A 27,324-nucleotide genomic window follows, 5' to 3' on the forward strand; every position below is an offset into this window, starting at 1 on the left:
AAAGTGCTTTGCAATCCTCTGGTGAAAAGAGTTGGGGGCGGGGGGAGGGGAGTGTCATTGTTATCAGGCAACAGACAGAAAATTTTTGCAGCAAAGTAAAATACACAGGGATGCTGTTCAAAAGCTGCTGCTCCTTTTTTTTTTTTTTTTTTAATTGAATTCAGTAAAAACCTCAGTGCTGTGTTTGCCATTAAATCTACTATCAGGCCCAATTTTCTCTATGGTCTTGTGGCAGAACATTTATCGAGCGTGCAGCGTTCTATGCAGGGCGCTGTATGCAAGTCATAGATCCAGGGTTCTGATCCTGGTCTGTAAGGAACACCTTTAAAAGCGTACTCCCTCTTGTCGCCTCACAAATGGGCACAGAGAGCGGATACAGAGTGATGGGCATGACAGAATATGTTCTGCAGTGAGTCAGAGTTGTCATCCCCAGGTACTAGCTCTATCTTCATCAAAAGATTTGGGGACTCTGCTGCCTTTTATGCTGTCACCATCACCCACTTACATTATCTCCTCTGGACAAAGTGCTGTTCCTTGACTTCCCTGCTTAGCCTCTTATGTATAGTTGAATGACCAAAATAGGCTCTGGATACCTCTTCCTCCTAAGCAGGGGCTCTCTGGGTAACATGAGTAGGGCAGGTTTATTTATATGAGTGTATCCTGTCCTCTGCTTAACCAAGAGGTAGAAATTTGATACAAGAAAACCAAAATTTGATATCTTTTAGCTGTAAACTTAACCCTGCTGTGAACCAGACTGAGTCAAACCTCTGGCTTTCACAAATGGTTTGTTGTCATTGGTTTCTCCTCCAGCATGGACTCTTGATGCTCACTCAGCCAGCAGGCTGTTGGCCTGGATCAGGTGCTTGTGCTGGGTCCAGAGAGAATGAGCTTGGGCCATCTGGTTCTCTCCTGTATATGTAGATGTGTTTTCTGACTGGAAACCCACCATTGTTTCAGCAGGGAGGAGAGGCCCTGAGCCTTTACATCTGATGCCTTATATTAGCCCTTCCCTTTCTTCTCTATCTTAGGTACCTGGAGGTGATGCGGAAACTCCAGAAAACTTACAGGATGGAACCAGCTGGTAGCCAGGGAGTTTGGGGCCTGGATGACTTCCAGTTTCTGCCCTTCATATGGGGCAGTTCCCAACTGATAGGTACTGACAAACCTGCAAAATGTTGGTCTCTCTCCTCTTCTGTCCTTCACTGTGAAGATCATCAGTGGTTCAGGATATTTTTTTTTCCAGCTAAGTGTGACTTTAAAAAAGCTGATTTGGAAAGTTTGCTTGAAGTTTAAGAATGTTCGTTCTCTGCTTTCAAACCAAGCCAGTTGGTCAGACTGTGCAAAAGGAGTGTTACGGTGGAAATGCTGAAACATCTTAAAGTACACCTGTTTTTTATTATCAGAGGGGTAGCCGTTTTTTATTGAGACTCCTGGGTGTATTTTGGTGCTGAAAAAGACAGTTTTTGCCCTGAGTGGCTTACAGTCTGCTCTTATTGCGAAGGCACTAGGGTGGGACTCAAATTTGGGTTTAATTTTCGGCTCTGCCATAGACTCCTGGGGCCACTTTGGGCAAATCACTTAATACCTCTGGGCTTCATTTCCCTATCTGTAAAATGGGCACATTTCCTTTGTTCTGTCTATTTAGATGGTAAACTACTTGAGGCAAGGACTTAATGCAGGGGCGGGCAAACCTTTTGGCCTGAGGGCCACGTTGGGTTTCTGAAATTGTATGGAGGGCCAGTTAGGAGAGGCTGTGCCTCCCCAAACAGCCAGGAGTGGCCCGGCCCCCACCTTTATCCAACCCCTCCTGCTTCTTGCCCCCTGAGGGTGCCCCCGAGACTCCTGCCCGCCACCCAATCCCAAACCTCCTCTCATTCCTGACTGCCCGCCTGGGATTCCTGCTCCACCCAACCACCCCTTCCTCCCTGTCCCCTGACTGCCCCTGGAGCCCCTGCCCCTGACTGATCCCCCGGGATCCCTGCCCCCATTCAACCTCCTGTTCCCTGCCCTCTGACTGCCCCGACCTCTGTCCACACCCCTGCCCCCTGACTACCACCCTGAACTCCCCTTCCCTCTATCCAACCCCCCTGCTTCCTGCCCCCTTTCCGCACCGCCCAGAGTACCAGGATAGGTCACGGCTCTGCAAGAACCCCGCCGCACAGAGCATTGTGCTGGTGGCGCGGTGAGCTGAGGCTGCCGGAGAAGGAACAGTGGGGGAGGGGTGGGGAGCTCAGGGTCCGGGCAGGAGGGTCCTGTGGGCTGGATCTGGCCTGTGAGCCGTAGTTTGCCCACCTCTAACTTAATGGGTGTGTGTGACACCTAGCACAAGCAGGCACTGATTTCAGCAGGGACCTCTAGGTGCCACTGTAAACAAATAATAATGCATACTCTAGTCCGATCACAACAGGCAACCCCACGCATCTGACACAATGCACTGGCTGGTCCACAGTATAATTCTGCTTTGGAACTGTGCTGCGAGATACCATTGATACACAGATAAGAGCCCTCATCATATTGTTCCTTGCACAAATGTTATGGACCGGGACGTAGCTGGTCAGGTCTAGTGGGTGGATCAGGCATACAGTTTGGGGAGTGAAGCCAAGGGTCAGCAACAGAGTCAACTGCCAGTTACCAGATCTTGAGGTCAAGCCAGAATCGGAACCAGGAATCAAAGCTGAGCGTCAGAGCCGAGGTCAGTTGCAAAATGCCAGAGCCAAGGGTCAAGCTGGAATCAGGGTCAGAAGTCCAAGGCTGAGTTCAGAACCAGGATTGGTCACTGAGGTTTGGCGATGAGGCATAAGGGCAGGAGGAGAGGCCAGAATCAAGCACAGTGGGAATAGGAGTGAAGGCAGAGGTAAGGGAGGAGCCAGGAGCAGAAGAGGAACAGGGTTGAGTGCAGGAGGTAGACATAAGAGGCTCCAAGGCAGGCACAACAGAAAACCACTTTGTTACATGGACAAACTTCCTGTTCTTATTCCTGGCTTAAATAGCGTAGTTGGACCTATCGGTGCAGCTAGGCCATCTTCCAATCAGAGCTCCTGTGGGTGGTGCCTTGGCTGGAGCTATCGTCCTAGTAGTGTCTCAGCCCACCTGGTTTCAGTAGCCATTGGGTGGAGGCCAGGATGCGGCAGCTGTCTGGGAACTCCCAGACCTGGGTTCAAGACCCTGGGTATCACAACTAACCCTATTGACTTAGGTCTAGAGACAAAGTCAGTGAACCTACTGCATCACTCTCTTAGAGTTAGAAATATGGCCTCTAGCAAGGAAGAATGATCTGAGCCTGACAATTAACATCCAGTAAATTCCACTTCAGTCTCTAGTAAAATAATGGAGCAAACTTTAGGAAGAGAGTATCTGTAAGTATTTAGTGGATAAGAAGCTGTGACCAATGAAGTCATGCGTTTATCAGGACCAAATGTTACATTTTTGAATTTCAAAATCAGTGGGTGAAAGGAATGGAATAGTTGTAATATAACTTGATTTTAGTAATGTGTGTCAGGAAATCTCGTAACTTATGTTGTCTTGGCTGGAAACCATACAGAATGGATGGAAAACTGGCTGCATGGGCATATACAAAAGCCAAAAAGAGGTCTGAGGGAATACTTTAGAAATCAATGTTTGCTTGTTTACCAGACAGATGTAGACAAACAGAGAAGAGCCTTGGAGGAGAGCAACCAACCTGGTTAGCAGGCTGATGAAAGATTAAAAGGACTGAATGTGTATGTAACTTTGCTTGCTGAGGGCCATGTGCTCCTGAACCTACCAGTATTTTAATGGTACAAACATCAAGGAGGGGAAACAGATGACAGAGGGTGGCACAATGAAAGGATGAAATTAAGACAGGTCACACATCAGGAAACCTGTGAAAGTGTCTCCCAAGGGAAATGTGTGAAAGTCCCATCTATGAAGACATTTAAACTCCACTGGATAAAGCCCTATGCAATGTATGGTTGGTAGGAACCAATCCTTCACTGATCTCTGTGGTAGGTGACCTAGTATGAAACTTCTGTCTCTAACTCACCAGAAGCTATTGAAGTGGATTGTGTCTATAATGAGGGGCTGGAGCAGGAAGAGACCAGGCGGTTTGACATTGGTTGGTATCTGAAGGACAGACATCTGAATTTTTTTCAGAACACCCAAACCTGGAACCTCGGCACTTTGTTGACGAGAAGGTGGTGATTGAAAACCATAAGGACTACATGTTCCTGGAGTGCATCCTGTTCATTACAGAGGTGAGGGTGGGGATACTTACCCCGTTGAGAGACTTCTCAGCTGTATTGGGTTCTCTTGGGATTGGATTATTGGGTGCCTGCTATGGCTTTCTCCTCCTCCTTTTGTATTTTTCGTCTGTCTTTGTGGAACATGTGGGTGAGCCTTTGTAGAAGCCCCTGACTGTCCTCTTGAATGAGTTTGGCAAGCATGTTAAGAGTGAATGTGATGAAGCTGCATGGGAGGTAGATATGGGTGATTTAGTGGGGTTTGCCATGGGCGGTAAATAAAGCAGATAGATTGCCTTGGACACCTTTTTGGATAAGACAAGAGGTATGTGATTTCAGAACACGTGTGCTAGCAATGGCTGGTGTTCCTTGTTAAGTCAGATCCTTGTGACTGGTACTCCAAGCTATCCCTCCCTCAGCAATAAGCCTCTTGACAGGGCCCTAGTGCCTCTGGGTCACCTGTGTGTGCTCCTAACCCACCACAGAGCCTGGGTTGCTCCAAATCTCAGCCTGGCCATTGGTTCTCTGCGGTAAAAGATACTTATTAAATGTCCATTCTTGTGAGCTAGTGAGGGGAGATGTCCCTCGCTAGTAACGTGTCCAGAACCACATCCTTATTAAAGTGTATCATGGAATCTTGGGATGGGGGAAATAATGCTGGCAAAAGGTTTGGCAAAGCCCCTCTATGGTAACATCCAGTGTATCTTCACTAGAGGGCACTGTTTCTAAACGATGGTGCTTACTGCCTCCTGTCTGCGGCCACATGGTGTGAGTATCTTGTCTGACTAGGCTGAGAGAAGGTAGGTGAGGTAGTAGCTTTTATTGGACAACTTCTCTTGGTAGAAAGGAACCAGCTTTTGAGCTTCACAGATCTCTTCTTCAGATTTGGGGAAGGTAACCAGAGTGTTAGACCTGCTACTCGTGAGTGCTTTCTGTGCCAAAAATGTAAAAATTCTATGCCAAAGAATTTAAAATTCTGCACACAATATTTTAAAATTCTGCACATTTTGTCAATAAATAAATGCAGAGGCTCCAGCATGGCAGTGGGGAGCATAGGCCACTGGCTGCACGAAGGTGGGAAATCACCCTGCAGCCTCCCCACATCCACCCCGAGACACGGACTCAGTGGTGAGGTTGCATCCAACCCTGACACAGCACAAGGCCTGGGCCTGCCCCAGAAACACCCTAGGGCCTGCCCTTCTGTGCCAGGCGCACCAGGTGTGGGACAGGCAAGCTCAACCAGGCAGGATCCAAGTGTGGAGAAGCTCAGTGTTGGGGGGGATCCAGGTGTCGGATGAGAGGATTCTGTGTGGGACAATCTGTTGAAGGCAGCTCAGCGGGGGATTTAGGTGTGGGGGGATCTGGATGCACAGAGGCTCGTGGGGGTTCCAGGTGCAGGGGCAATGGGACTCTGCAGGGTCTTCCAGGTGAAGGTGGTTGGGGCTCAGCAGAGGGGTCTGGGTGTGGGGAATCTCATCAGGGGTCTCTGGTGCTGGGGAAGTGGGGCTTAGTGGGGTGGAGGTCTGGGTGCAGCTAGTTGGGGGTCGGTGTGGAGGTCTGGGTGTGGGGGCTCAGGGTGGGGCTTGTCAGGGTAGGGGTTGGAGTGCAAGGAGCTCAGTGCGTGGTGGTCTGGAGGCAGGGGCTCTGGGTTCAGGGGGCTCCAAATATAGGGGTTCAGGTTCGGTGGGGTGGGGTTGAGGTATGGAGGGCTAGGGGGGTTCAGGGCATACAGGGTGAGACCTGACAGGAATGTCTGGGTATTGGAGGTCCAGATGCATGGGGGTTGGGTGGGTGGGGGAGCAATTCCCTGTACAGTAACCCCTTTCCCCACAGCTGAGGAGTGATGGGGACAGGAAGCAGGGGAAGATGCTGAGCTTTTCTGCAGCTAGGGGAGGTTTCTGGAGGTGGGTCTGACACCCCTTGCAGGGAAGAGGAAGTCCCATCCTCTCCTGCCTCCATCCCAGCTGCTGGTCCGGGCTCAGGGTAGGAACCACTGACTGGGGTGTTTCCAACCCTGCATTAATTTACCTCTCTGCCAGCTGCTCTGGATGCCCAAAACAATGTACCTGCGCAGCTATGGAGTGGTGTGTGATTGCTCTTGCAGCTTCCCTTTGATTCCCTATCAGAAAGTCAGTTTTCTGCGGGGAAGCAAAGAAATCTGCAGGGGACATGAACTCTGCGCACGTGCAGTGGTGCAGAATTCCCCCAGGAGTAAGGACCTGCAGGAGAGCTCTACTTTGTTTCTCTAATATCCTGGGACCAACATGCTACAATACTGCAAATAGTCTAGGCTGGACATGTATATGGTGCTCATTCCCATGAGATCTCAGTGGGGAGAGCAAAGACTGTGCACTCAACTCCTGTTAGCAATCGCTTTTCTGGTAACCTGCTAGAAACAGAGGCTGACACAATTTTTATTCATGCAGTGCCACTCTTTTCTTGCTGTTCTATGCCACTGTGCCTACTTTTTCTCTATCTCCTCTTGCTAAATTAGTAATCAAACAGACAGGTTCACATGATATACACCCACCCCACTATAATCAACAGTATAGTGAATTCTTAAAAGTGGCATATAGCTCCCTTTGAACCAAATCCGGAGAGGAGCTGGGCCCTTGGAACTCCCACTGATTCCAGCAGATGCTACTGGTGCTTAGCATCTCTTGGGATTTAACCCTTGATTTGCAGTTTAAAAATAACCTAATGGAAACCAAATATCATTGAGAATATGCGACTATATAATACCAAAGGAAAAAAAATTGTTTGTCTGGGGGGGGATCTATTTGTGCTTTCTGCTCAGTGAAAGCTGAAGCCAAGATGCTGTAAGATTTATTGTTTACAGTTTTGTTGTAGATGTGTTGGTCCTAGAATATTAGAGGGACAAGGTGAGTGAGGTAATATCTTTTATTGGAGCAACTTCTATTGGTGAAAGAGACAAGCTTTTGAGCTCATACAGAGGTCGTCTTCAGGTCTTCAAGAGCTCTGTGTAACCTTGAAAGTTTGTCTTTCTCCAGCAGAAGTTGGTCCAACATAAGATTTATTTTAATTCTGGGATGTGTAACTTGTTCCTGTATTGAGGGTGTATTAAAATATGCATCTCTGTGCACAGGTATAAAAAACTATAAGCAAAATACAGATGACACTTTATAGGTTGAAGTGGATTATTAAAACCTCTTTAGTCATTTTCTTTTCCCTTGCAAAAATTAGCTTTTTATGGCTCCCGTTAAATAAATAAATGTTTGTCCGCAAATTTCATTGGAGCTGGTGGAATCTGGAGTTCAAAAAGTATCATGTCTAGCTGCTATATCGCCACCTAGTGGCAAGAAAAGCTGCTCTTGGTTCTTGTTGGATGAGCAGATAAAGACTTGGGACAACGTGAATTATAAAACATGGGATATTTTTAACCATGTTTTCTCATAAATATTGTTTCAGACAGATTTATCTTTTGAAATGTAATTGTTTAGTTTCATGGAGAAAGTTTGCTATTGCCACTAGGTGGAGCTATAACAGCTTTTAATCCCAGCTTTTTGTCTATTAAATCAACAAGCTGAACAAACAACAAATATCATGGCAAAATAATGGGAAAAAGGTTTTGAAACTTACTTTAATGCTTTTTTCCCTTCTAATCCCCTTGATTGAAAACCTGCTTTCCCTTAATAACATTACGTACACACAAAGCAAATCTCATACACTTAATAGCCTAGATTGAGTGCATTTTATAGGTATTGGATCATTCCTTGCTTTTGAACCATTCAAAAAATAGCAACTACAGTGGTGAGTTTTTTTTGTTTGTTTTTTAAACATACAGTGTTTTCTTTGAGTTCTCCATTCCTTTGCCTGTATGTGATGTTTCAGTAATATAGATACTGGATTACATTGCTTTTATTTGTGTGTTAAACCTCAAACTGTTAAAGTAACAGTAACACAATGTCTGAGCTGAATCCACTAAAACTCTTCTTTAATGCTCCCTGTAATCTATATGAGGATTGCAGCAAATGTTACATAAGCTAACTAATTTATAAGGTGACTTTTAAAGATGGTTCCTAAATGGCTTTGGTCCCTAAATAGGAGTTCCCTGTGTGTAAAGAGAAGTAGAGTGTTGAGTAGTGGCTAGAGCAGGGGACTGAGAGTCAGGAATCCTGGATTTCCCTCCCCCCCCCCCGACTTTGTGACAGAGGGCGAGTAATTTAAAATGATTGCAAGATCTTCTGCGCAGGGTCTGTTTCTTTGTATGTGTTCGTACAGTGCCTAGGACAAGGGAACTCTAAGTGCTGCTGCAATGTAAAGAGTATGAACTGAACAAATCTGTGCCTCAGTTTTCGTGCCTGTAAAATGGAATTAACACTGATGTGCTGGGTGGGAAAATGTGAGGCTTTATTCACGTATGTAACAGTGGTTGAAATGGGCCACAGCAATGTTATATCACTACTACTGAATCAGGCCTATAGGACTAGCTTGTTCTCTGGTTTTAACTTCCATGTTCCAACAGCAGCGTTTAAAAAAAGAATGGCAAAAAGCAGGTACCAGAACATCACTGCCACCCCTCCTCAGCCAAAAAAACCCTTCAGCAGAAATAATCTGCCATTGCATAATCCCCCCAATCACTGGTGATATCTCTGGGTGCTTTGAATGGTGGTGTATGCAGTGTAGTTGTAGTTGTGTCAGTCCCAGGATATTCGAGGCAAGAGGAGGGGAGGTAATCTCTTTCATTGGACCAACTTCTGATGCTGAGAGAGACAAGCTTTTGAGCCATACAGAGCTGAAGAAGAGCTGTATGTGGCACCAAAGCTCGTCTCTCTCACCACCAGAAGTTGTTCCAATAAAAGAGATTACCTCACCCAGCTTGTTTCTCCAATGGTGTTAGTTATCTGGTGCCTACAATATGCAGAGCCCTCTGCAAGAGACAAAGATAAAGCTGCTCACTTGTTAGATCTCCAGTATAATCTGTGGGACTGTGGTGCGTATAGGGGAAAAGCCCAAGCATTGAGTGTGTGCTGAGCTGTGCAGGGGGCTGAAGCCTGAACAAAACAGGGCTGTGTTCCTTTAAGAGCCAAGGGCAGGCAATGAAGAATTTCAGTTTCAATCTGGCTTCTAAATTTGGAGGTTTGGGAAGGGAGGGCTCAGGTTTCAGCTGGAAGGGAAGGAACTGACAGGAAGGCACTGCACAGAGCCGTCCTCCCCCCTCCCCCTCCAGTTACTGACAGAGGAACCATTTACAAAAGGCTGATTCTCTTGGGAACAGAGAGGCAGGAACGCAGCGTCTGTGAGTAATTTCCTGCTCAATATGGCTGCTCTGACTCACTACATTCCCCTGGGGTCACTGCGGGACTGCAGCGCTCTTGCTGTGTCTCTCACTCTCTCTAGCTCGCTCCTTTTCTCTCTCTTCTCCCTTTGTGGCTAAAATGAGCTAATTTTTTTTTTCTCCCTCTCTACCCTCCCTCCCCAGTTTGAAACAATAGCAAGTCTTCTGCTGGAGCGGAGACGGGTTAGGAAGGCCGCGGTCACAGATGTGTCAGGTGCTCCAGGCGCCCAAATCCTGTATGACTTGAACGTGGGTCTGGCCATCCTAACCGGCTTTTTCAGAGCTTCCCATCTGCCTTAACTCTTTCTGGCCAGGAGCAAAGCCAAAGGGGTTGATCAGGGCTGTGCCAATCTGAACGAAGGAGGGACTGGAGAACAGAATGAGGCTTGTGACTGAAATGTCTGCAGCAGAATCTTCCAAAAAGAGAGAGATGCTTTTAAAAACTGACTTGCAGTGCATCCCAAGCACATGAGACTTGGGGCATGTCAGCTGGACTGTGCCAAGCCTCGTCGATACAACCCCCTGACGTACACCATCTTCTCAGTCACCCACTGGTCATGATGGGATGCCAAATCTTTGTACTTAATAACACGCCAGCTCCATTTAATTTTGTGTGTGTTTCATCTTGTATCTGCAAGGAAAACATATGCGCGCACACACAAAATGAAGGGGAGCAGGAATGGTTTAGTGGCTCATCAGTCATTCCCCAGCTCAGAAGAACTGCAAAGAGGAAGCAGAAATTCATCTGGGTTCTCATCGCAGCTGTTCAGAGCAGACAGAACTACATAACTGTTACCCACAGTGCTTCAGCCCTGAGGTCAATGGAGTCTAAATGTTGTCCTCTGAGTGATTTTTTTTTTTTTTTTTTCTCTTCTTCCTTGTAAATTGCTGCCACTTTGCCTCTGCAGAAGGGCAGGAGTTTCTCACAAATGGATTGATCAGCTCTTTTACAGCAGGCAGCTTCAAAAACATAAACACTTTTCCCTGTTTGGTGTGAAGGAGGGGGAGAGGGTTAGTTATTGAAGACCCGGGGTGCTTCTGTCATAAGAGTCTTTTTGACTATCATTTCCCCATGATCCTTTTTAGCCTGAGCTTTGGCCTTGTGGTTTATGAAGTCATGAGAATTTTGCTCAGTCAGATTGGCTGCATTATTTTTTTCTCCCTGAGGGTCTGTTTAGTTGGTGGAGAGTGGCAAACAATGGGATAATCGAGAGGCAGCTGTCCCTGAGTTGAGCTCCCCCTAAACCCCCCCCCCAATCTATCTCTGGAAAGAAGCTAGCATCAGTGAATAAATACTCTAGTTAAAAAAAATAAATCCATCGCTCGTTTGCTGCGTCTACTGTAAGGTGGAGCCTTGCAGCTTCACCAGCAACGTGAAATGCAGGAACTTTAAAGAACCGCTAGACCCCATGTAGCCCATCTCTGCTCATGGCAGGTGCAGAGTTTGGATCCAAGCGCAAGAGCTGCTGCCAGCCTGCGTTGCCCTCTGTATTCATGGTTGGCGGTGGTGACGGCTGCTGCTGGTTGTTGATCTGAATGGAGAATGAGTCATTTTCTTGGAAAGCCCAGCAGCAATGTTGCATGGGGAGGTTTCTGGGGAGAATGGGAGCAGCGCTGAGCTGGACTGTGTTAGTTCTTCAATGAATTCATACAAGGAGAAGGAAAAAAATGTGATTAGACTAGAATGTGGGGCAGAAAATGGTTGGCGCTTTCAGGGTGTGGGGGGCTGGGATACCCCCCTCCCTGGGTGGTAGTGCTGCTGCAGGAGGGCATGTGGAAGGAAGGAGGAGAGGGCACAGTGACATGGATGGTGCTTGGGTCGCACAGCCCAGCAGGAATGTTTGTTGAAGTGAGCGTGACTGTGAGTCACTGGGCTGGTGCACAAACTTCCCTGTTGGCTCGACTCCCTTAGCTCTCTTCCTCTGTGTTTTAGATGAAGACTGGCCCTTTCGCTGAACACTCCAACCAGCTGTGGAACATCAGTGCTGTACCTTCCTGGTCCAAAGTGAACCAGGGCCTCGTCCGTATGTACAAGGCAGAGGTGAGTGAAGGGAGAGATGAGTGTGGTCTCCCCTGATCCGGCATGCAACTCTTGCCTTGCAAGTAACAGCAACCTTTCAGGTTGGCTCTTCTGTTCTTCTGCTAGTGCATCACTTTCTACCCAGCACCTCCTACAAGCTGGGTGTAGGGCACTTCAGAGCTCCTCCAGAGCCAGCAATCAGTCACCACTTTTTGCTCCAAGAGGCTAAGGCTTGCGGACAGCACCACCCTCCTATGCCACTCCCTATAGCCCCCCCCCGGTGGGAGAGTCTGGCTCTAAAGCCCATGGCAGGCTCCTCCCATACATCACTGATGCATATAACATCTCTTCTGAGAGGCTGGGCCTGGAATACCTCTGAGCTTCCTCCAAAGCTAACACACTTAGCTCAGTTTTTAGATGTTTGCCTTCGTTCATCTCTCTCTTCTTCTCTCGCACTAATTCTAGGTGTCCAGATTACGAGCAGTTGCTTGAAGCAAATGTATTGCTGATCCATACATGGGAATTATCCAAACTGAACTAGATCAGTTGCCCACTCCTGTGTGGAGACTCCTGAACCAATCTGAGTGTCTGCTCTTGGTTGCAGCTTGCCCACGTAGTCAGACACTAGATCAGTTAAATCAAAACAGCTTTGGTGGGTAGACAAGGCCACCACAGCTGCAGCCTGCCTTCCCCTTAGCCCTGTTGTTCCACTGTGCGGTCAGCCCATGAGACTTGCTCTGTAAACCTTGACCTGGGGGATTGGGCAGCTGTGGCTGTAACATCTCTCTCTTTCCCCTCCACCTACATGTACACTTCTTGCGGCACTTAAGGAAGCTGGACAGGGACTTCGACCTATATTGCGCCTCCAGGGGAAGGACGGGGGAGCTGTAGGCCGAAGGGACTGTTCTCCTGCTGGGGAAGCACATTGGCGTGGCTCGGCAACAGGGTTCTGGTCATGGGCCTGCGCAGGGTTAGAAGACCGCGGGATGCCATGAGCTAGTGCCCTTCCCGGCTGCCTGGCACCGGAGGCACGATCGCTCCCCAGGTGTAGATTTTGAAGGGGTTAATATCCTGCTCAGTGCTCTCAGGGCCAAGACAGGGCATGCCCCTATCACCGGGAGATAAGGCAGAGTCCTGACTAAGCAGCACCACTCAGTGCGAGTGCATAAAAGGGTTAACTGTGCCTATCCTCCTCCACTCTCTCCTTTCCCTTCTCCCCTCCCCCTTCCCTTCCTCTGAGCTTCACATCCTGTGTTTAGGTTCCAGCCCACATACCTCTCTAATCTGTGAGGCGTCACTCCCAGGGACCGGGCTGGCTCCTTCCGGCTGCAGCTCAGCTTTCCTCTGAAGAGCTGGGATCGCCAGGCAGTGGGGTAATGCCCCCCCCCCCCGCCCCACTCTGTACCCCTGCTTCTCTAGCTCCTTCAGCTCATCGGCTTTGTGCTGCCTCCTGTTTCTAAACCAGAGCTACAGCAAGTGCCAGTACTGCTCCCGGGGCTGGGGCCTCTGCCCTGTAAGAAACCCGAGGCCAAATTCTCTGGGGTGACCCAGCCGAGCCTGTGGTTACCATAGCAGAGGATTTGGCTCCAAGGGGACTATTAAAGCACACCAGGGTTCTCCAACCTACCAAGGTGTGAGAGTGATCTGCTGGCTGCTTACCCCTGACCCTGCTCTTGCTTTTGGGCTATTTTCTTAGCATAAATGTATGCAAACTGCTGTTCCCAGTACTACTGTTCCAGGCTAGTGCTCTGAGTGCAGGAATTTGTAAGCCTGGAACGCCTGCGTCCAATCCTGCCTCTGACACAGGCTCCTCCTCTGGGCTGCAGCAAATCTCTTCACCTCTTGGTTTCGCAGGGCTGCCAAGGATCCGGCTGTGTTTGTGAAGCACTTTTTGAGACTGGGAAATGGTCATGGTGCCTGGCCATTTCAAGGGGTGTGTGCTAAATGTATCCCCATTCCTGACATCCTTTGGGGGCTGTGACCAAGACACCAGTGTTGTTAATACTAAGTCTTACGTCTGTGTAACGCCTTCCTTCCTTCCTACAGTTACTGACTGAAATGCAAACTATGCATAGGCACCTGGATACAACACTAGTGGGTGCTCTTGAAATGCCTAGAGAGATGCATCCACCTCTGGGGAGAAATGCAGAAGCTTTTAAACTGTGCGATATCATGATACAGTAGTTTAGATAGGAAGTGGAAAAATGCAGAGTACAGTTGAAATTTGCAGGACTTCTTTTGACAGGATGAACCTTTTGACAAGGACAATAGGGTTAATGCTCGTGTTAAAAAGTGCTGTTGGCTCTCCAGTAACCACAAGTGGTTAGGATCTCATCTTCTCCAAAAGCTTGGGCCCTCGCACCACATAGGGCGCTCCTAATGCCACGATGGGCCCTTCGCTTGGTGTGGATACAGACTCACCAGCACTGTTTCCTGCTAGCTACTTTTGGACATCTCCCATTCAACTACTGTTTCCGGCAGTTCCTGCTCCGTTTGTGAGATCAGACAGGAGCATAGCAGATGATGCCGGGCATTGCTTTTAGCCATAATGGTGTGGGTGTTTTGGTTTTTTAATTTTTAGTTATTTATTTTTTTTAGTATGGCTGAGCAAATTTTAGCCAAGAACTTCCAAAAGTGATGAGTAATTTTTTAGTTTGGGTGTCCAACTTGAGGCACCGTGAGATAGCAGTGAGCCTCCACCCTTTGAAAATCAAGCCCCCTCAAGATGGGCACCTCAAATCACTCTTGAAAATCTTGGCCCTTAGCTACTGGTCCCTGAAGCAAGTTCATATTTCTCTTTTCCAGGAGCACTGCATTTGCCAACCCTTCCTTCTGCCATCCCCCTCCTCCCCCCATGCTGCCAATGGTAGCAGACAATACTTAGGTAAATGGAGCTCCTAATTGCTGGATTGAATCTTGGTTCATCCCCCAGGCAGGCAGCTGCTGTTGACAGAGCTAGGGGGGGATTTGCATTCATGTTCTCTCTCACTTGTGCATGCTCGCTCTTTCTCGCTTCTCTCCGGGCTGGCTAAGATCTGAGCAAGACCACTGACTTTTCCTTCCACCATGGCTTCTTGCTGTTGATTAGATTACATTAACTCAATCTTCAGTATGGAGGCACCAAGCCAGCAATGTTCCAGCTGTTTAACGGCTTCTCAGGTATATGTCTGCTGTGATTGATGGTGAGAAGCATCCAATGTCATCCAGACACTGATGTGCTGCCACGTCATCCTACCAGGCAAGTGGAGCCAGCAAGAAGGAAGGGGAAAGGGTCATTCTTTACCAGTTGTTCTGGAGATGGAAGTCCACACACTCAACAATATAGGGCAACTGTCAAGAATAAGATCTAAGATCTGGATCATTTAGAAGGCAAAGTGGTTGATTCAGTCTCATCTTTGCACCTCTCTGACTCTTGAATGCAGCAAACCTAAAATAGGAATGATTCTCTTGCGAGTGGGATCTGTTCTCTGGATCCAAAGATTCTGCGTACAAGGCCTGTGGATGGGCAGTGAGTTGTAAACCAAGTATCTTCTTCCCCCCCCCCCTTTTTTTTTTAATTGGGTATAGTTTTTGGCTGGAAGTGAGAGGGACTTTTCTTATCCTCTTTTCCATCAAAGGACAGAGAATAGAGCATGGCTAAAGTAGCAGCTGTGGCGTGTTCTCCTGAACCTATCCTGAATTTCCTATCCTTTCCCTCTCAGCTGCAGTCAGATGGGGAATACTTTGCATCAGGACTAGTCTAGTCCCAATCCCATCTGCAAAGGCTGCAGGAGAGACACTAATCCTGCTTCTGCTGATGCTGGAGGAGGAGAGGTCTCTTTGCTGAACCCCTGGCCTCACTTTCTGGCAGGAAGGCTGGAGGAGGAGTCCCTGCCTCTTGTGAAGTTCCTCAGTTTACCCTGCGCATGTTTGAGGCTCAGGGTGCTGGGCCAGAAGTAGCATGTAGTGGATTAAATACCCATGCTTTGCTTTAGTGGTGGAATCTGTTCAGCAGAAACTCAAACCAGCTAAGTTCTACAGCAGCACATCTCCTGTAGAACCTCTCGGGGCAGTGGAGATGCTGGAAGCCACCTCAGCTCCATCCACCAGGGTCTTAAGGCTTTAGTTTGCGCTCTCCTTCCTATTGGTCAGCTTCGTCTATACGTTCTCACTGCTTTCCAGCTCTGCAGTGGCTTCCTTCTGCAGGTATTCAGCCCTCCCGCATCCCACCTCTGGTCTCAGAACCTTTCCAACTGGTTTTGGCTTCTGTGCATTGTGAAGAAGTTAGATTCTGCTGGAGGCAGCCTGACCTCTGGCCACAGCTGGAATTCCACAGGCCTGGGGGCCTTCTCAGAAATCCCACTCCTTCCCCGATGGCGACAGCACCATGGCAGCTGCCTGCCTCTGGCTGTAAACCCCGTCTGTGCTCTGCACTGGGGGAGGGTGAGCTGTCCTCCTGGACATATCGGTTCCTTTCCCCAAGGGGCCATGCAAGAGCTTGCTGGTTTCCGGCATGCCAGCAATGAGTCTTTCAGTTCAGTTAGTGGAGACAAGGGCCTGCTCGCCCACGGAAGGGTGTGCTGGCACAGTGCCAGGCCCCCTCGCAGGTACTGACTCCTGCCTCTCTCTTAAATACAAAATCAAGACTGCTTTAAAAGAAGTGACTGCAGCAGAAATGTTTGCTCCCTAGGCAGAAGGGCAGGGGGAACTGGGGCTCTCTGAGGAGGTTTCAGAAGATCCAGATGAACCTCTGGAAAAGGAGTCTGGATTTACATTCCCACATGATGGGATTGTTCTTGTTCTGCTGCAGGGTGGTAAGCAGCATTCCTGACTCGTCATCCCAGTTCTCCTGTGTAGACAAGGCCTGAGATAGCTGTGCCTGTGATGTGCCAGGGAAATGTGGCTGGGCCAACGAGTGCACGGAGTGGCTGGTTCTCTTGCTTATCCTTATGGTTCAGCACATCGTCACAGGAGTGCTGCTTCTGCCAGTACTGTTTGGAGCATTCACGTAATGTGTCTGTTGTCATCAGTCCATTCTGGGATTCCTGAAGGACCTATTCCGTAGTGCTTAGCTTCATTGTTGGGAATAGGCTCTTCTGGGAAACTTCCAAACACCAGGCACTGCAGGGTGCAAGGGAGTTAAGACAGGCTGCAGAACTTGTGACTTCCCATCCACGCTGGAAAGAAACAATGTCCAACTGCATCAGCTCAGCCTCACCTGAGCTAAAGATCATGTCTTGGGTATTGCAGTCAGTTGGTATGACAAACATTCAGCCTCCGGGCCTTTCACCCAATGATTACTTTCAGTGCACCTTGACTTAGAGTCCAAGTGGAATACCCATCCAATGCAACAAGGCCAAAGCCCCATGCAACCAGTGCTCAGATCGTCATGGCTTCCTCCTTTAAAGTTAGTCAGAGCCTACACTAAAGGGTCGGTGAGACTGTTGTTTTTTTTTTAAATTCGTAAAAATACCTTCCTGCCTCTGTCCAGTTTCCCACACTCAGTTCTCCGTTGAACAAGACTTCAGGAGACAGATGCCTACTGGTGCTGAGAGGAGAGAGTAAAGCTCCCTCTTCTAACTGACCAGAGAACAACTGATGTCATGGCGTAAATCTCTTCCATTGAACTCCTGGTGGAGAGAGGATCTCCTGCGGGGATGGGGGGCAACCCAAGCTAGGAATTTGCTTTGAGCTCCCTGTATGCAGACTGGGAAGCAGGGGGGATGTAGTAGCATTCTTCTAAGGGCACTTCTACACCTAAACACTGCAGCTGCTCCGCTGTAGCGCTTCAGTTAAGATGCTACCTATGCGGACGGGAGGGCTTCTCCGCTGGGATAGGTAATCCACCTCCCCAAGAGTCATCAGCTAGAAGAATTCTTCTGTCGAGTAGCCCTGTATGTTGAGGGTTAGGTTGGCTTAACTACGCTGCTCAGGAGTGTGGATTTTTCCCACCGGTGCATGACATACTTTTAAGGCAACAGTGTAGACCAGGCCTTACTCTGCTCACCCTGTTTAAGGTTTTCTTCACAGCCATAATAGTGAGAGCTGGTTACACGAGGAAATTAGGTCGCTATAACTACATAGCTCAGGGGTGTGAAAAGCAGACGCAATCCCTAGTGTAGACAAGACTAGTCGATGGGAGAATTCTCCCATCAGTCCAGCTATTGCCTTTCCGGGAGGTGGAGTTACATTGCCCAGGGGAGAACTCCTCCTGTCAGTGTAGGTAGTATCTTCACTGACACAGACAAGCCCTAACATTTTGGAGAGCTTCAAGTTAGTAGCTTCAGGGAGGTGTTGACATGGTGTATTGGTTGTTTCCATGCCCTGTCTGAACGCCAGTGCAAATGGCTTCCACTGGGTAACCAGGCTGGAGAACATCATAGAATGACCAGCCTAACCCATGCAGGCAGGGTCCCCAGGCCCTGCTGCCAAGACAAGATCCCAACTAAAAACAGCACCACCAGCAGCTGCCACTGCAGTGTGAAATGCTCAGTTCCAGTGCTGCAGGCGGATTGCTCCTCTCTCTGTCTGAGGGGGCTCCTCTCTGCTGCTTCCTGGTCCATCTGTGGTCTGTAGTGCTGTGGGTGCCTGCTGCCGCCCCGCTGCATTGGGGGAGCACCTGGCATGCAGTCTGGTTCACATCCACCCTGAGCATTGTCCTCACTTATTGGCAGTGGGTGTTGGTGTGAGACAGTTGAGGGACCTGTTCGCTGGGGCGGAGGGAGCTGGGTGTAGCCCTGCTGCCCTGTAAACTGTAGAACTCCCAGGATGTGATGGTGACACATCCCACTGTGCCGTAATGGAGTGAGCCCTTCCCAAGCCTGTGTTCCCTGTGCTGGAGCAGATTCCCCTCTTTGTCCTCTTTGAAAATCTTTTCCATTTATTCTACTCCCTGTCTGCAGGGAATGGCCATTTAGAACCTAAATGGTGCTGCCCAGTTCTGTTGGCACCAGATCCTTGTGCCCTAGTGGAGAATGCCCTCCAGCCCCACTCTCTGACCAGTTCAGAGTGCGATTGCTCCTTCAGCAACTGTTGTTGTGATGCACATGCAAATGTGAGTCTTGCATGCCCCTCTGGGCCATGACAAGGATCCACTTCATACCCCTCCATAGGAAAGGCCAGGTGCTGAGAGACTGCTACAAAGGCCTGGTCAAAGATCCTTTCCTTTGATCCAGCTCGTTCCTCTTGACACTTGACCTTGCCCATGGCGAAGTATCCAAAATGAATCCTTTTTTTATAGCGCACAGATTCACCCGCTCCCACTCTCGCCCATGCACCCTGCTTTGGATTAAACCCACTGGCTTTTCTTCTGTTCTCCTCAGGTGTGTGGAAGCAGGTCAGGGTCCTCCGCTCCCATTGTGGCTGTGCATCTGTCTCATTCCCAAGCTCGCAGGAAGCAGTTGTGTGGCCTGGGGTGTGATGCTTGGCTGGAGAGCCCTCCTTCACAGTTAGTTTGCTTTGCACATGCTTTTCCCTTCCAGGTGGTGGTCTTTCATTTCTTGGACTCTCTCTCTCCTCCTGCCTTCGCTTGGGTTTGGCCTGACCATAGCCTGTTCACTTCGAAAACGCCTCTTGCGAGGTGCACAGGTTGCTTGTGTGCTCTGTGTTGGAGTCACCATCCCTGCTTGTGCAGCTGCAAACATGGGACCCTGACAGATGCTTGTGTCGGGTTTATCGGAGCTCTCTTCTGCTCCTCCTCCTCTTTCAGGAATAGCAAGAGGGAGCAAGCACGCTCCTTTATGTCCTGTCCCTGTATGTTCATTGGGGAAGTTGGTACTGTACAGCTGGGTCTCGGAGCAGCATCTCCTTCCCATGGCCGGCCTGTTGGCAAGTGGCCTGAGTTATATCAGTGTTAACAGGAAAGGTCATGTGCTAGAAAATACAGTTCCAAGTGGTGCCCAGTGTGACTGAAACCTTATCTAGAGGGACCAAAGATGAGGTGCCTAAAATGATTAGGGGCATGGAGAGCCCACTCTGGAAGAACAGAGTGAAAAGACTTGGGTGGTTAGGGGACTGATAAGAAGAGAACACAACAGAGGTGTATAAAATAATGAATTAGATAGAGAAGGTGAATCGATACGTCTCTCGGTCAAAATAAGGGGACAGCCTTTGCAGTTGAAAGGCAACTGATCTAAAAGCAAAAAAAAGGAAATATGGTTTTGGACAATGTATAATTAACATGGGGAACTCATTTCTGCAAAACATTTGAATCCAAGAGGCCAGAACTGCCGATCCCAGAGCTGAGCTGGCAAATTTTTTTCCCACATAGATTTCTATAACTCCTCGTGTGTTCTTTGCCCCTTTATCTTCGTTATGGCAAGGTGGTGAACTTAAAGGTATTGATAGATATGGCTACCAAGGTAAATCGCCCTCCTCTGCATCCACTGACACTCAGGGCCTGAATGTCTGACGGCCTAAACTTTTGAAGTTCAGCTGAAGACAAGGGGCATTATGGGCACTCAGAATCAAGCCCATGGTGTTTCTGGAATGAACTGAAGGAGAGAGTCATCAAGGTAGCTCTTCCTTCGCAGCCCCTTTGGATCTCAGAGCTGAGCTGCCCGTGTTTGTACCCCACATGGGTTCCTGAGCCCCAATCTCAGGCTGGAAGTGAGTTAACTCTGGGTGATTTGTTCAAGTGGAAATGTGCTCTGGTTTTCTCTGCTTCTGGTGGGGGTAATCCACTGCCTGCAGCATGCTGGTTTTACACCTCTCCTTTTCTGTTTCCACAGTGCCTGGAAAAGTTTCCTGTGATCCAGCACTTTAAGTTTGGCAGCCTGCTTTCTATCCAACCTGTCACATCTTAAAGAGACCGTGGGAGGAGTTGATGCAGTGGAGAGGACAGTGCGACGCTCTTCCTCCTCCTCCTTCCTTCCTTCCTCACCTCTCCAGCCCCACAGCCCATTCATCCCTTTGTAGAGAAAGTTACAAAGCACTTAGTGACCTTGCATGAAAGAAGTGACCAAGAACAGCTGCTCATGCAAGTGCTCCCTGCACTGACTATAAAGTGACCAAACCAGTGCTGGGCTTCTAGCCTCCAGTGCGTTCAGTCTTACACTGTCTGTGGCTCGAAGGGCTGCTGCATGCTGAGCTGAGCGGGAAGGTGGCTTGAATAGGGTTTGCGTAGAGGATACTTCTAGTATGATCTTCTAGGAAGACCTCTGCTTTTTATCCCCTGGAGGTAGGGGGTTGGGAAGGGGAGGAAGGTGTGTAGTGAGGGTGGGGTGGTTACTGTTTCACTGGAATCTTTTGCTGTCTTTTTTGAGGGACCCAAGGTGTGCAGATCAGGCCTCTGAGTCCATTAAAAAACAACAACAAAAAAAAAAGCCAGCTCTCGGTGTTACGGCTGTGAAGAAAACCTTAGAAAGAGGTCCTGGGGTGTGAACATGCCTGGGTGGCAGGAGGCCCCAGTGTCTATGCCGCTGCCTTTGCTCGCAAAGGGTGTTTTGCAAGGGGTAGAAGAAGTGGTAGAAAATCTCGGTGGGTCACATGAAGGGTGTGCTCTCTCCCCTAGCCTGCGTAAGAAAATGTCTTTTTTTTCTCCTCCAACCCCTATCCCTGGCAAACTTTCTTGACACTTCCTTTCACACCACCGTGTCCTCTCCAGGGTACCAGCTGGGAGCCCCACCCCTGTCAGGCTAGGTCCTAGGATGCTGAGCTGGCTTTGGAGCTGGAGATGGGCTCAGGGGAAGTCTTTGAACACCAGATGGTTGCATTTCTGTGGGAATGGCTCCGCAAAGACACTGTTCTAGCAGAGCCTGAGCCAGTTACCTCCTGGCCTCTGTAGCTAATGAGCATAAACTCCACAGAGGGTACACATGCCCTCTCCATCGGTACTTTGGGCTCAGCTGAGGCTGGGCACAGGCCCCTTCTCCACACCTACCTTTTCCTGTGCGGTGCTTAGCAGCCACTAGAATGGGGGCAGCCTTAATGTCCTCACTGTTATTTATCATGGCTGCTTTTGCTTGATTATAAGTGTAGTGACAGCCCTATAATAAAGGGATTTTTCCCCTTCAGTAGCAGATCCTTACACACCGTAGACTTTACTGTAGGGAGTGCAGCGTATGGCAGGTATATTGGCTTTAAATCTGTTATTTAACTGCTGGAAACAAAATGTGTGTCAATGTCCTGGGGCAGCCTTTTGCATTCTTAAAAAAAGTCTTTCACCTCCCTCATTCCCTGCAACAGCTGCCACCTGTCCGGGGCAAACTGTACAATTATTTTTACCAAAACCCCCTTAAAGCACCAGACATGCTTTGTGTTTCCCAAGATGCGCAGGTTGTTTGGAAGGCTTACTCAGCATGCTTAATTCATACAGTGGTTCTAGACTCTCACTTCCAGTGGCTTAGACTTAGGGGCATCTCTGATTAAATGGGGGGCTTAGACATACCTTTGGTAATTAGCAGTGCTAGAAAAGGAATGGCAGAAAATGACTGGGATGTATTTGAGGTGAAACCTTACATGATTGTTTGAGTCTGACAAAGATTCTTTTTAAGTTCGTAGCTCGAGAGGGCAAATTTACTCCTGGGGTATTAACAGACATTGGTTTGGAGTGTGGCAGGGGTTAGCACCAACTGTGTGTAGCCAGGCTAGCAAGGGCACTTTTTTGCGTGGCTTTCTTAGCGAGTGCAATGCCATTTTTTCTCCCGCTTCTGTCATCTACAGCCAGCCTGCCTAACCTTTTCCATCTGTGCCCCTTGATTGCTATTAAATGATGGAAAAAGTTTATTTTGCTCATGGAACTGGGTTTTTCGCAATTTTCTCTTTGGCTGCATCCCCTAGAATTAGCCTCTTCCTTCTCCAAAGCTTATGACCTGCTGCTGGGGGAAGAAGGGATGAGAAATGCATTTAAATTAAGGTGCAATATCTGTTTCTTGGGCTAAAAGGGCAAACCCTGGCCAAGCTGCAGCTGTTCTCTCTATCTCAGTGCTTTGGGCCTGAGCTAGTACAGTGTGGGACAATGGCAGCTGAACTGAATCTGCTCATTTTGGTTTTTTACGTAGGGGGCTTTATCAACTTACATTTGAAATAAAATGTAAAAAATCCACCCCCTGTTCTACTCCCAAATCATTAACAGGGTATCTAGGTAGAGTTAAATTACAAATAAATCCACTGGAAAAGTGAATTAGGAAGCCTTTAACCTGTCAGGACCCCTGAGCATTCTATGTTCTGGTGCTGTAGGATGCAGGGATGCAGTTCAGGGACCAGAGCACGGTGTTCTAGACCGAGGAGGCCTGGTTCTCATCTTGCCCTTAGTGCCTCATTGCATGACTTTCGGCAAGTCCTACCATGAGGTCTAATAGCAGCTGCCTGGCGGGCTGGGCATGACTTAGGCTGAGATTTTCAAAGTTGTCTAGGAGATTTGGAGACCATATTCCCTTCCATTTTAATGGGAATTAGGCTTCCTGTTCAAACTAAATAAAAGTCGAGACCTCAATGTCTGCAAAGCTCTCTCCGATCCTTGGTGAAAGATGCAATAAGAGTGCAAAATAGAGCACTGAAAGGGTACTTTGCATTCGGTTTTAGTGATGGCACCAACCTTTACTGGGGCCAGCCTATAACTCTGAACGGGGGCCGTAAGGAGGAGCTAATATGGAGTTATTTATTTATGGACCATCTAAGTCTGCACCCTCATTCTGTCACGGATTTGGAATCTTAAGCAGCTAGTGTTTGTGTGAATCCTATTGGTCCATCTTTAACTTGCCCTCAATAATCTGGCAACAGGCTGCTTCCATTCCTTGGTCATTACTGTGATTCCCGTCAGATCTCAAGCGACGACCTGTTTGGGTTTTGTCCCTTTCCCTGAGTGGTTCCACGTGCATGCATCAGACCACCTGAAACACCGCCTGGCTTCCCCCAGGCCTGCAAAAGCAATACCTGAGCATCCCACCTCCCCATGTTCTCCGATGTTGTGGTTTTAATTAAAAATCTGTGTGTTTTGCACCTGGTGATTGTGTTCGACTGTGTTGGAATAGGGTTAGCCATTTGATGGCTCTGCTTCCAAAGCTAATGGCTGCAGCTCTAACTCTTCTTGGGTGCTTTCTATCCATTGATCGCTCACGCCAAAAATGAATGGCCCTTGTGCTTAAAGATACATTTGTCTCATCCAGTTCAGTAGTTAGTCCTTTTCTGTTTGCATCATTATTGGATCTTTGTGTAAATTTACTACAAAACGTATGCAACCAGCAAGGCATGGAGGCCCACTCCCCTGCAGGCGAATACCTCGTGGGGATTCTGAAACTCCCATGAGCTGAGACATTTCAATGATCAGGTTCATTCTGAGGCAGGGTAAGAGCTGGACTGAAGACATCTCTCCTCTGAGGCTGGCCTGCTGTGGGGTTCTAAAGCGTGGCTTTATGGGATGGTTCAGGAGAACAGCTCTGTCTAGCTCCAACCTGAAACCTGTGCCTGGATCTTCTCAACAAGATAAACTGAAGCTTGCAGAAGTTCTGAATAAACTCTAGTGTTACTGGCAATAGCTTATATTCTTCCCTTTTGTTTGGCCTGCCTAGCCTTGGTTTTCATGCTGCTCAGAGTGATGGTGTATCACGGGAAATGACAGGGCAACTGAGCGTCAGCTGTCATGTATAGCTCCATATTTTCTTTAAAAGTACTTGTATTTGCCTTAGACAGCTCCCTAGGAGAATCAGCTGCATTATTGAAAAGAACAGATGCTCTGGGCTTTCCACCATCTTTCCCTCATACCACGGCCAAAATTCTTGAACACAAAATAAAAAATTATGTAGTCGGAATCTCTTAAACATCAATTTATCAAGGACTGAGGAATGTTTACATCAATTGCATTTAAACAGTATATTAAATCTCTTGCTAAAATCAGAACAAGGTCATTTCCACAAGCTTCCAGCTGTTTATTGCAGTTGCACTCAAAATCTCTAGTCAGGGTCAGGGCCTATTTGGGGTAGGCCATGTACAAACACAGAGGCAGACCTGGTCTCTGCCCGGAAGAGTTTGCAGTTGGTGGCCCTGATTCAGCAATGCACTTATGTGCGTAAGTCCTTATATAAGGATGCACTTAACGCACGTTTCAGTGTTTTGCTGAATTTGGGCCTATAAGCAAAGGAACTAGACAAGGCCTTTGATTAGCTGGCATCTTTCTAGGATACCTAAGAAAAACGTTAGAGCTCACTCCAACATTCAAGGTATCCAATTAGGACAAAAGGTAAGGTCTGTATTTTAATATGCAAATGTTCCCTGAATGAGCCCCACTCGGTGGTAGACATAGCAGCCAACTCCTTTGAAAAGTTGGGAATTGATAAGGTTACAAATTTGGGCCCCAATCCTGCAAACGCTTGCATATCAATGGGACTAGTCACATGGATAAAGTTAAGAATGTGCATAAGTGGTTACAGTACCAGGCGTTTAGTACATCTACACTACACTAACAAACCCATGGAATTGGGCTTGCAGGGCTCAGGCTACAGGCCTACAAACTGAAGTGTAATTCTCCTCCTTTGCAAGGTTTCAGAACCTGGGCTCAAGCCGGAGCCTGAATCTACACTGCAATTTTTAGCCCCAGAGCCCAAGCCGTGTGAACTGGAGTCATCTGACCTGGGCTAGCTGCGGGTCATTTATTGCAGCGTGGACGTATCAAGGTCCTGATCCTGCAATCACAATGAGGACAGAAGTAAAACCCTAGCTCTCAGCGGGCTTACAAACATAAGAGGGGCCATTCTGGGTCAGACCACCTTGCCCAGTATCCTGTCTCTAACAGTGGCCCATACCAGTAATATTCCATTCAGTGGGAATATTACTACAGGAAGAGTGCTGAATACTGCTACTGAAAACAGACACATCTACATTCCTAAGAGTCAAAGAATAAATGGACACAAATCGGACATCAGGAATGGTAACATACAAAACCCAGTAGGAGAAGACTTCAGTCTTCCTGGACATTCTATAACAGATTTAAAAGTAACCATACTTGAACAAAAAAAATTCAGAAACAGACTTCAGAGAAAAACTGCAAAACTTAAAATTCATTTGCAAATTTAACACCATTAATTTGGGCTTGAATAAGGACTGGGAGTGGCTGGCTCACTACAAAATGATCTTTGCCTCTCCTGGAATTGACATGTCCTCATCAATTACTGGGAGTGGATTACATCCACCCTGATTGAATTGGCTGTGCCAACACTTGTTCTCCGCTTGTGAGGTAACTCCCTTCTCTTAGTATAATAATGCCTGCATTGGTAATTTTTACTCCATGCATTTGAAGAAGAGGGTTTTTACTCATGAAAGCTTATGCCCAAATAAATCTATTAGTCTTTAAGGTGCCACTGGACTCGTGTTTTTGTGGATACAGGCTAACATGGCTACCCCCGATATTGTAATGGCAAAAAACTTTATAGAATTCTCAAGTGTACTACTTGCAGAAAAAATCCAGCAAGCTTTAAGACATTGGAATGTATTTCCCAGATTGACACTGGCCGGGTATAAGATCCTAAAAGGAACATTCTGCTGAGATCCCTCCTTTTATTTCAAGTGCATTCTGACAGCGTATATCTTAATTTTTTTAAAAAATCTGTTCATGTAGTACATAGCTTCTTTGAAAAAACACTTCCTGGTGGGTGCTAGAACTAAACTGCCTGAAAGGCTGTAACACAGATCATCAGCTCTATTAGATAGGCTGCAGTACGAACCTCTAGCACCAGAGTTTATTCCTTTCCAAATTACAGGAGAGGATTTGACTGTATCTTGCTGATCCATCCACATTTTAATTTCCTCTGAACAGATACGTCTTGCAGGATGCTGGAAATCCCCAAACCCACTGGAGCTGCAAGACTGGCTGTTTCGGTCTGCAGTGCCAATAAAACGTTAATGTATATTAATAGCAAAGCAAAAAGGATTAGGGAGAAACCTCGGAAGCACCAACTTTTATAGTGATCAGGACATCTATGTTGAATAAGAGTTTGGGAGCAAACTGTCAACGATTGCACTTTCATGTCAACACAGGAAAATAAACCTTTAAAGAAAACCTCAGTCCCCTGCTAATTTTTACTGGGGTGGGAGGAAAGATGATTTCCTGGGGACAGGACCAACAATTTACCAGCATAGAGAAGGAAGCTTGTCTAGTGGTTAGGGTGCCTGGTACTCAGAAGACCCAGGTTCAAGACCCTGCTCTCCCAAGGACTTTCTGTGTGATCTTGGGTATGTCTAGACTGCAGCTGGGAGTGAGCCTCCCAGCCCAGGTAGACAGACGTGCAGTGATGGGGTTCATGCTAGCATTGCTAAAAATAGCTGACTGGATGTTGTGGCACTGGCAGAGGCTCAGGCTTCACCCCCTGCACTTGGACCCAAGGAACAGGGTTGTGGCCTTCGCTGATGCAGCAGCGTCCCCACAGCTATTTTTAGCGTACTAGTGTGAACCCGGCTAGCTCCAGTCTGTCTACCTGGATTGGGAGGCTGACTCCCAGCTGCAGTGTAGATGTACCCTCAGCTCCTCATCTGTAACATGGGGATAACAGCACTTTTCTACCTCACGGGGGGGTTGTGATTATAAATACATTAAATGGGGCTACATAAATCCCTAAGACACATTGCAGAAAACCCAGAAAGGTGGTGTGATAATATACTCATGCAAGTTTGGGTCTCCAGCCAATTGCGCTGCTCAGCTGTACCTGCTCGCAAGTTCCATCCCCTCTTGTAAACTCAAATTTAACCCCAACTGAAGCCAACTTGGTAGCCTTTTACTGGGTGCTACAGACTAGTGATATCAACCAGGCCAAGACTCCAAACTGGAATTAGAGAAAAATATATATTAACCCTCTTGCATTTCCAATCCTGTTTTTGTC

At 47.9% G+C, this 27,324-nt stretch overlaps 1 protein-coding gene across 2 annotated transcripts in view; it reads left to right on the forward strand.

Annotated features, from left to right (window-relative positions):
* PTPA (protein phosphatase 2 phosphatase activator) overlaps positions 1 to 23,455 on the forward strand; it is a 41,306-nt gene extending 17,851 nt beyond the window's left edge. The window contains exons 7-11 of one of the 2 annotated variants that reach the window (XR_012654820.1): positions 1,029 to 1,153; positions 4,132 to 4,232; positions 11,450 to 11,557; positions 12,796 to 12,909; positions 20,245 to 23,455. Coding sequence is in view for 1 of the 2 variants with exons in the window: in XM_032797741.2 (XP_032653632.1) it covers positions 1,029 to 1,153; positions 4,132 to 4,232; positions 11,450 to 11,557; positions 20,245 to 20,319 (409 nt within the window). In the remaining variant the exon portion in view is untranslated. The remainder of the gene's footprint in view (positions 1 to 1,028; positions 1,154 to 4,131; positions 4,233 to 11,449; positions 11,558 to 12,795; positions 12,910 to 20,244) is intronic. The other variant, XM_032797741.2, reaches the window with a different exon arrangement.
* Positions 23,456 to 27,324: the final 3,869 nt, after the last annotated feature.

This window comes from Chelonoidis abingdonii, chromosome 24 (genome assembly GCF_003597395.2).
Source record: "Chelonoidis abingdonii isolate Lonesome George chromosome 24, CheloAbing_2.0, whole genome shotgun sequence".
Classification (NCBI taxonomy): domain Eukaryota; kingdom Metazoa; phylum Chordata; order Testudines; family Testudinidae; genus Chelonoidis; species Chelonoidis abingdonii.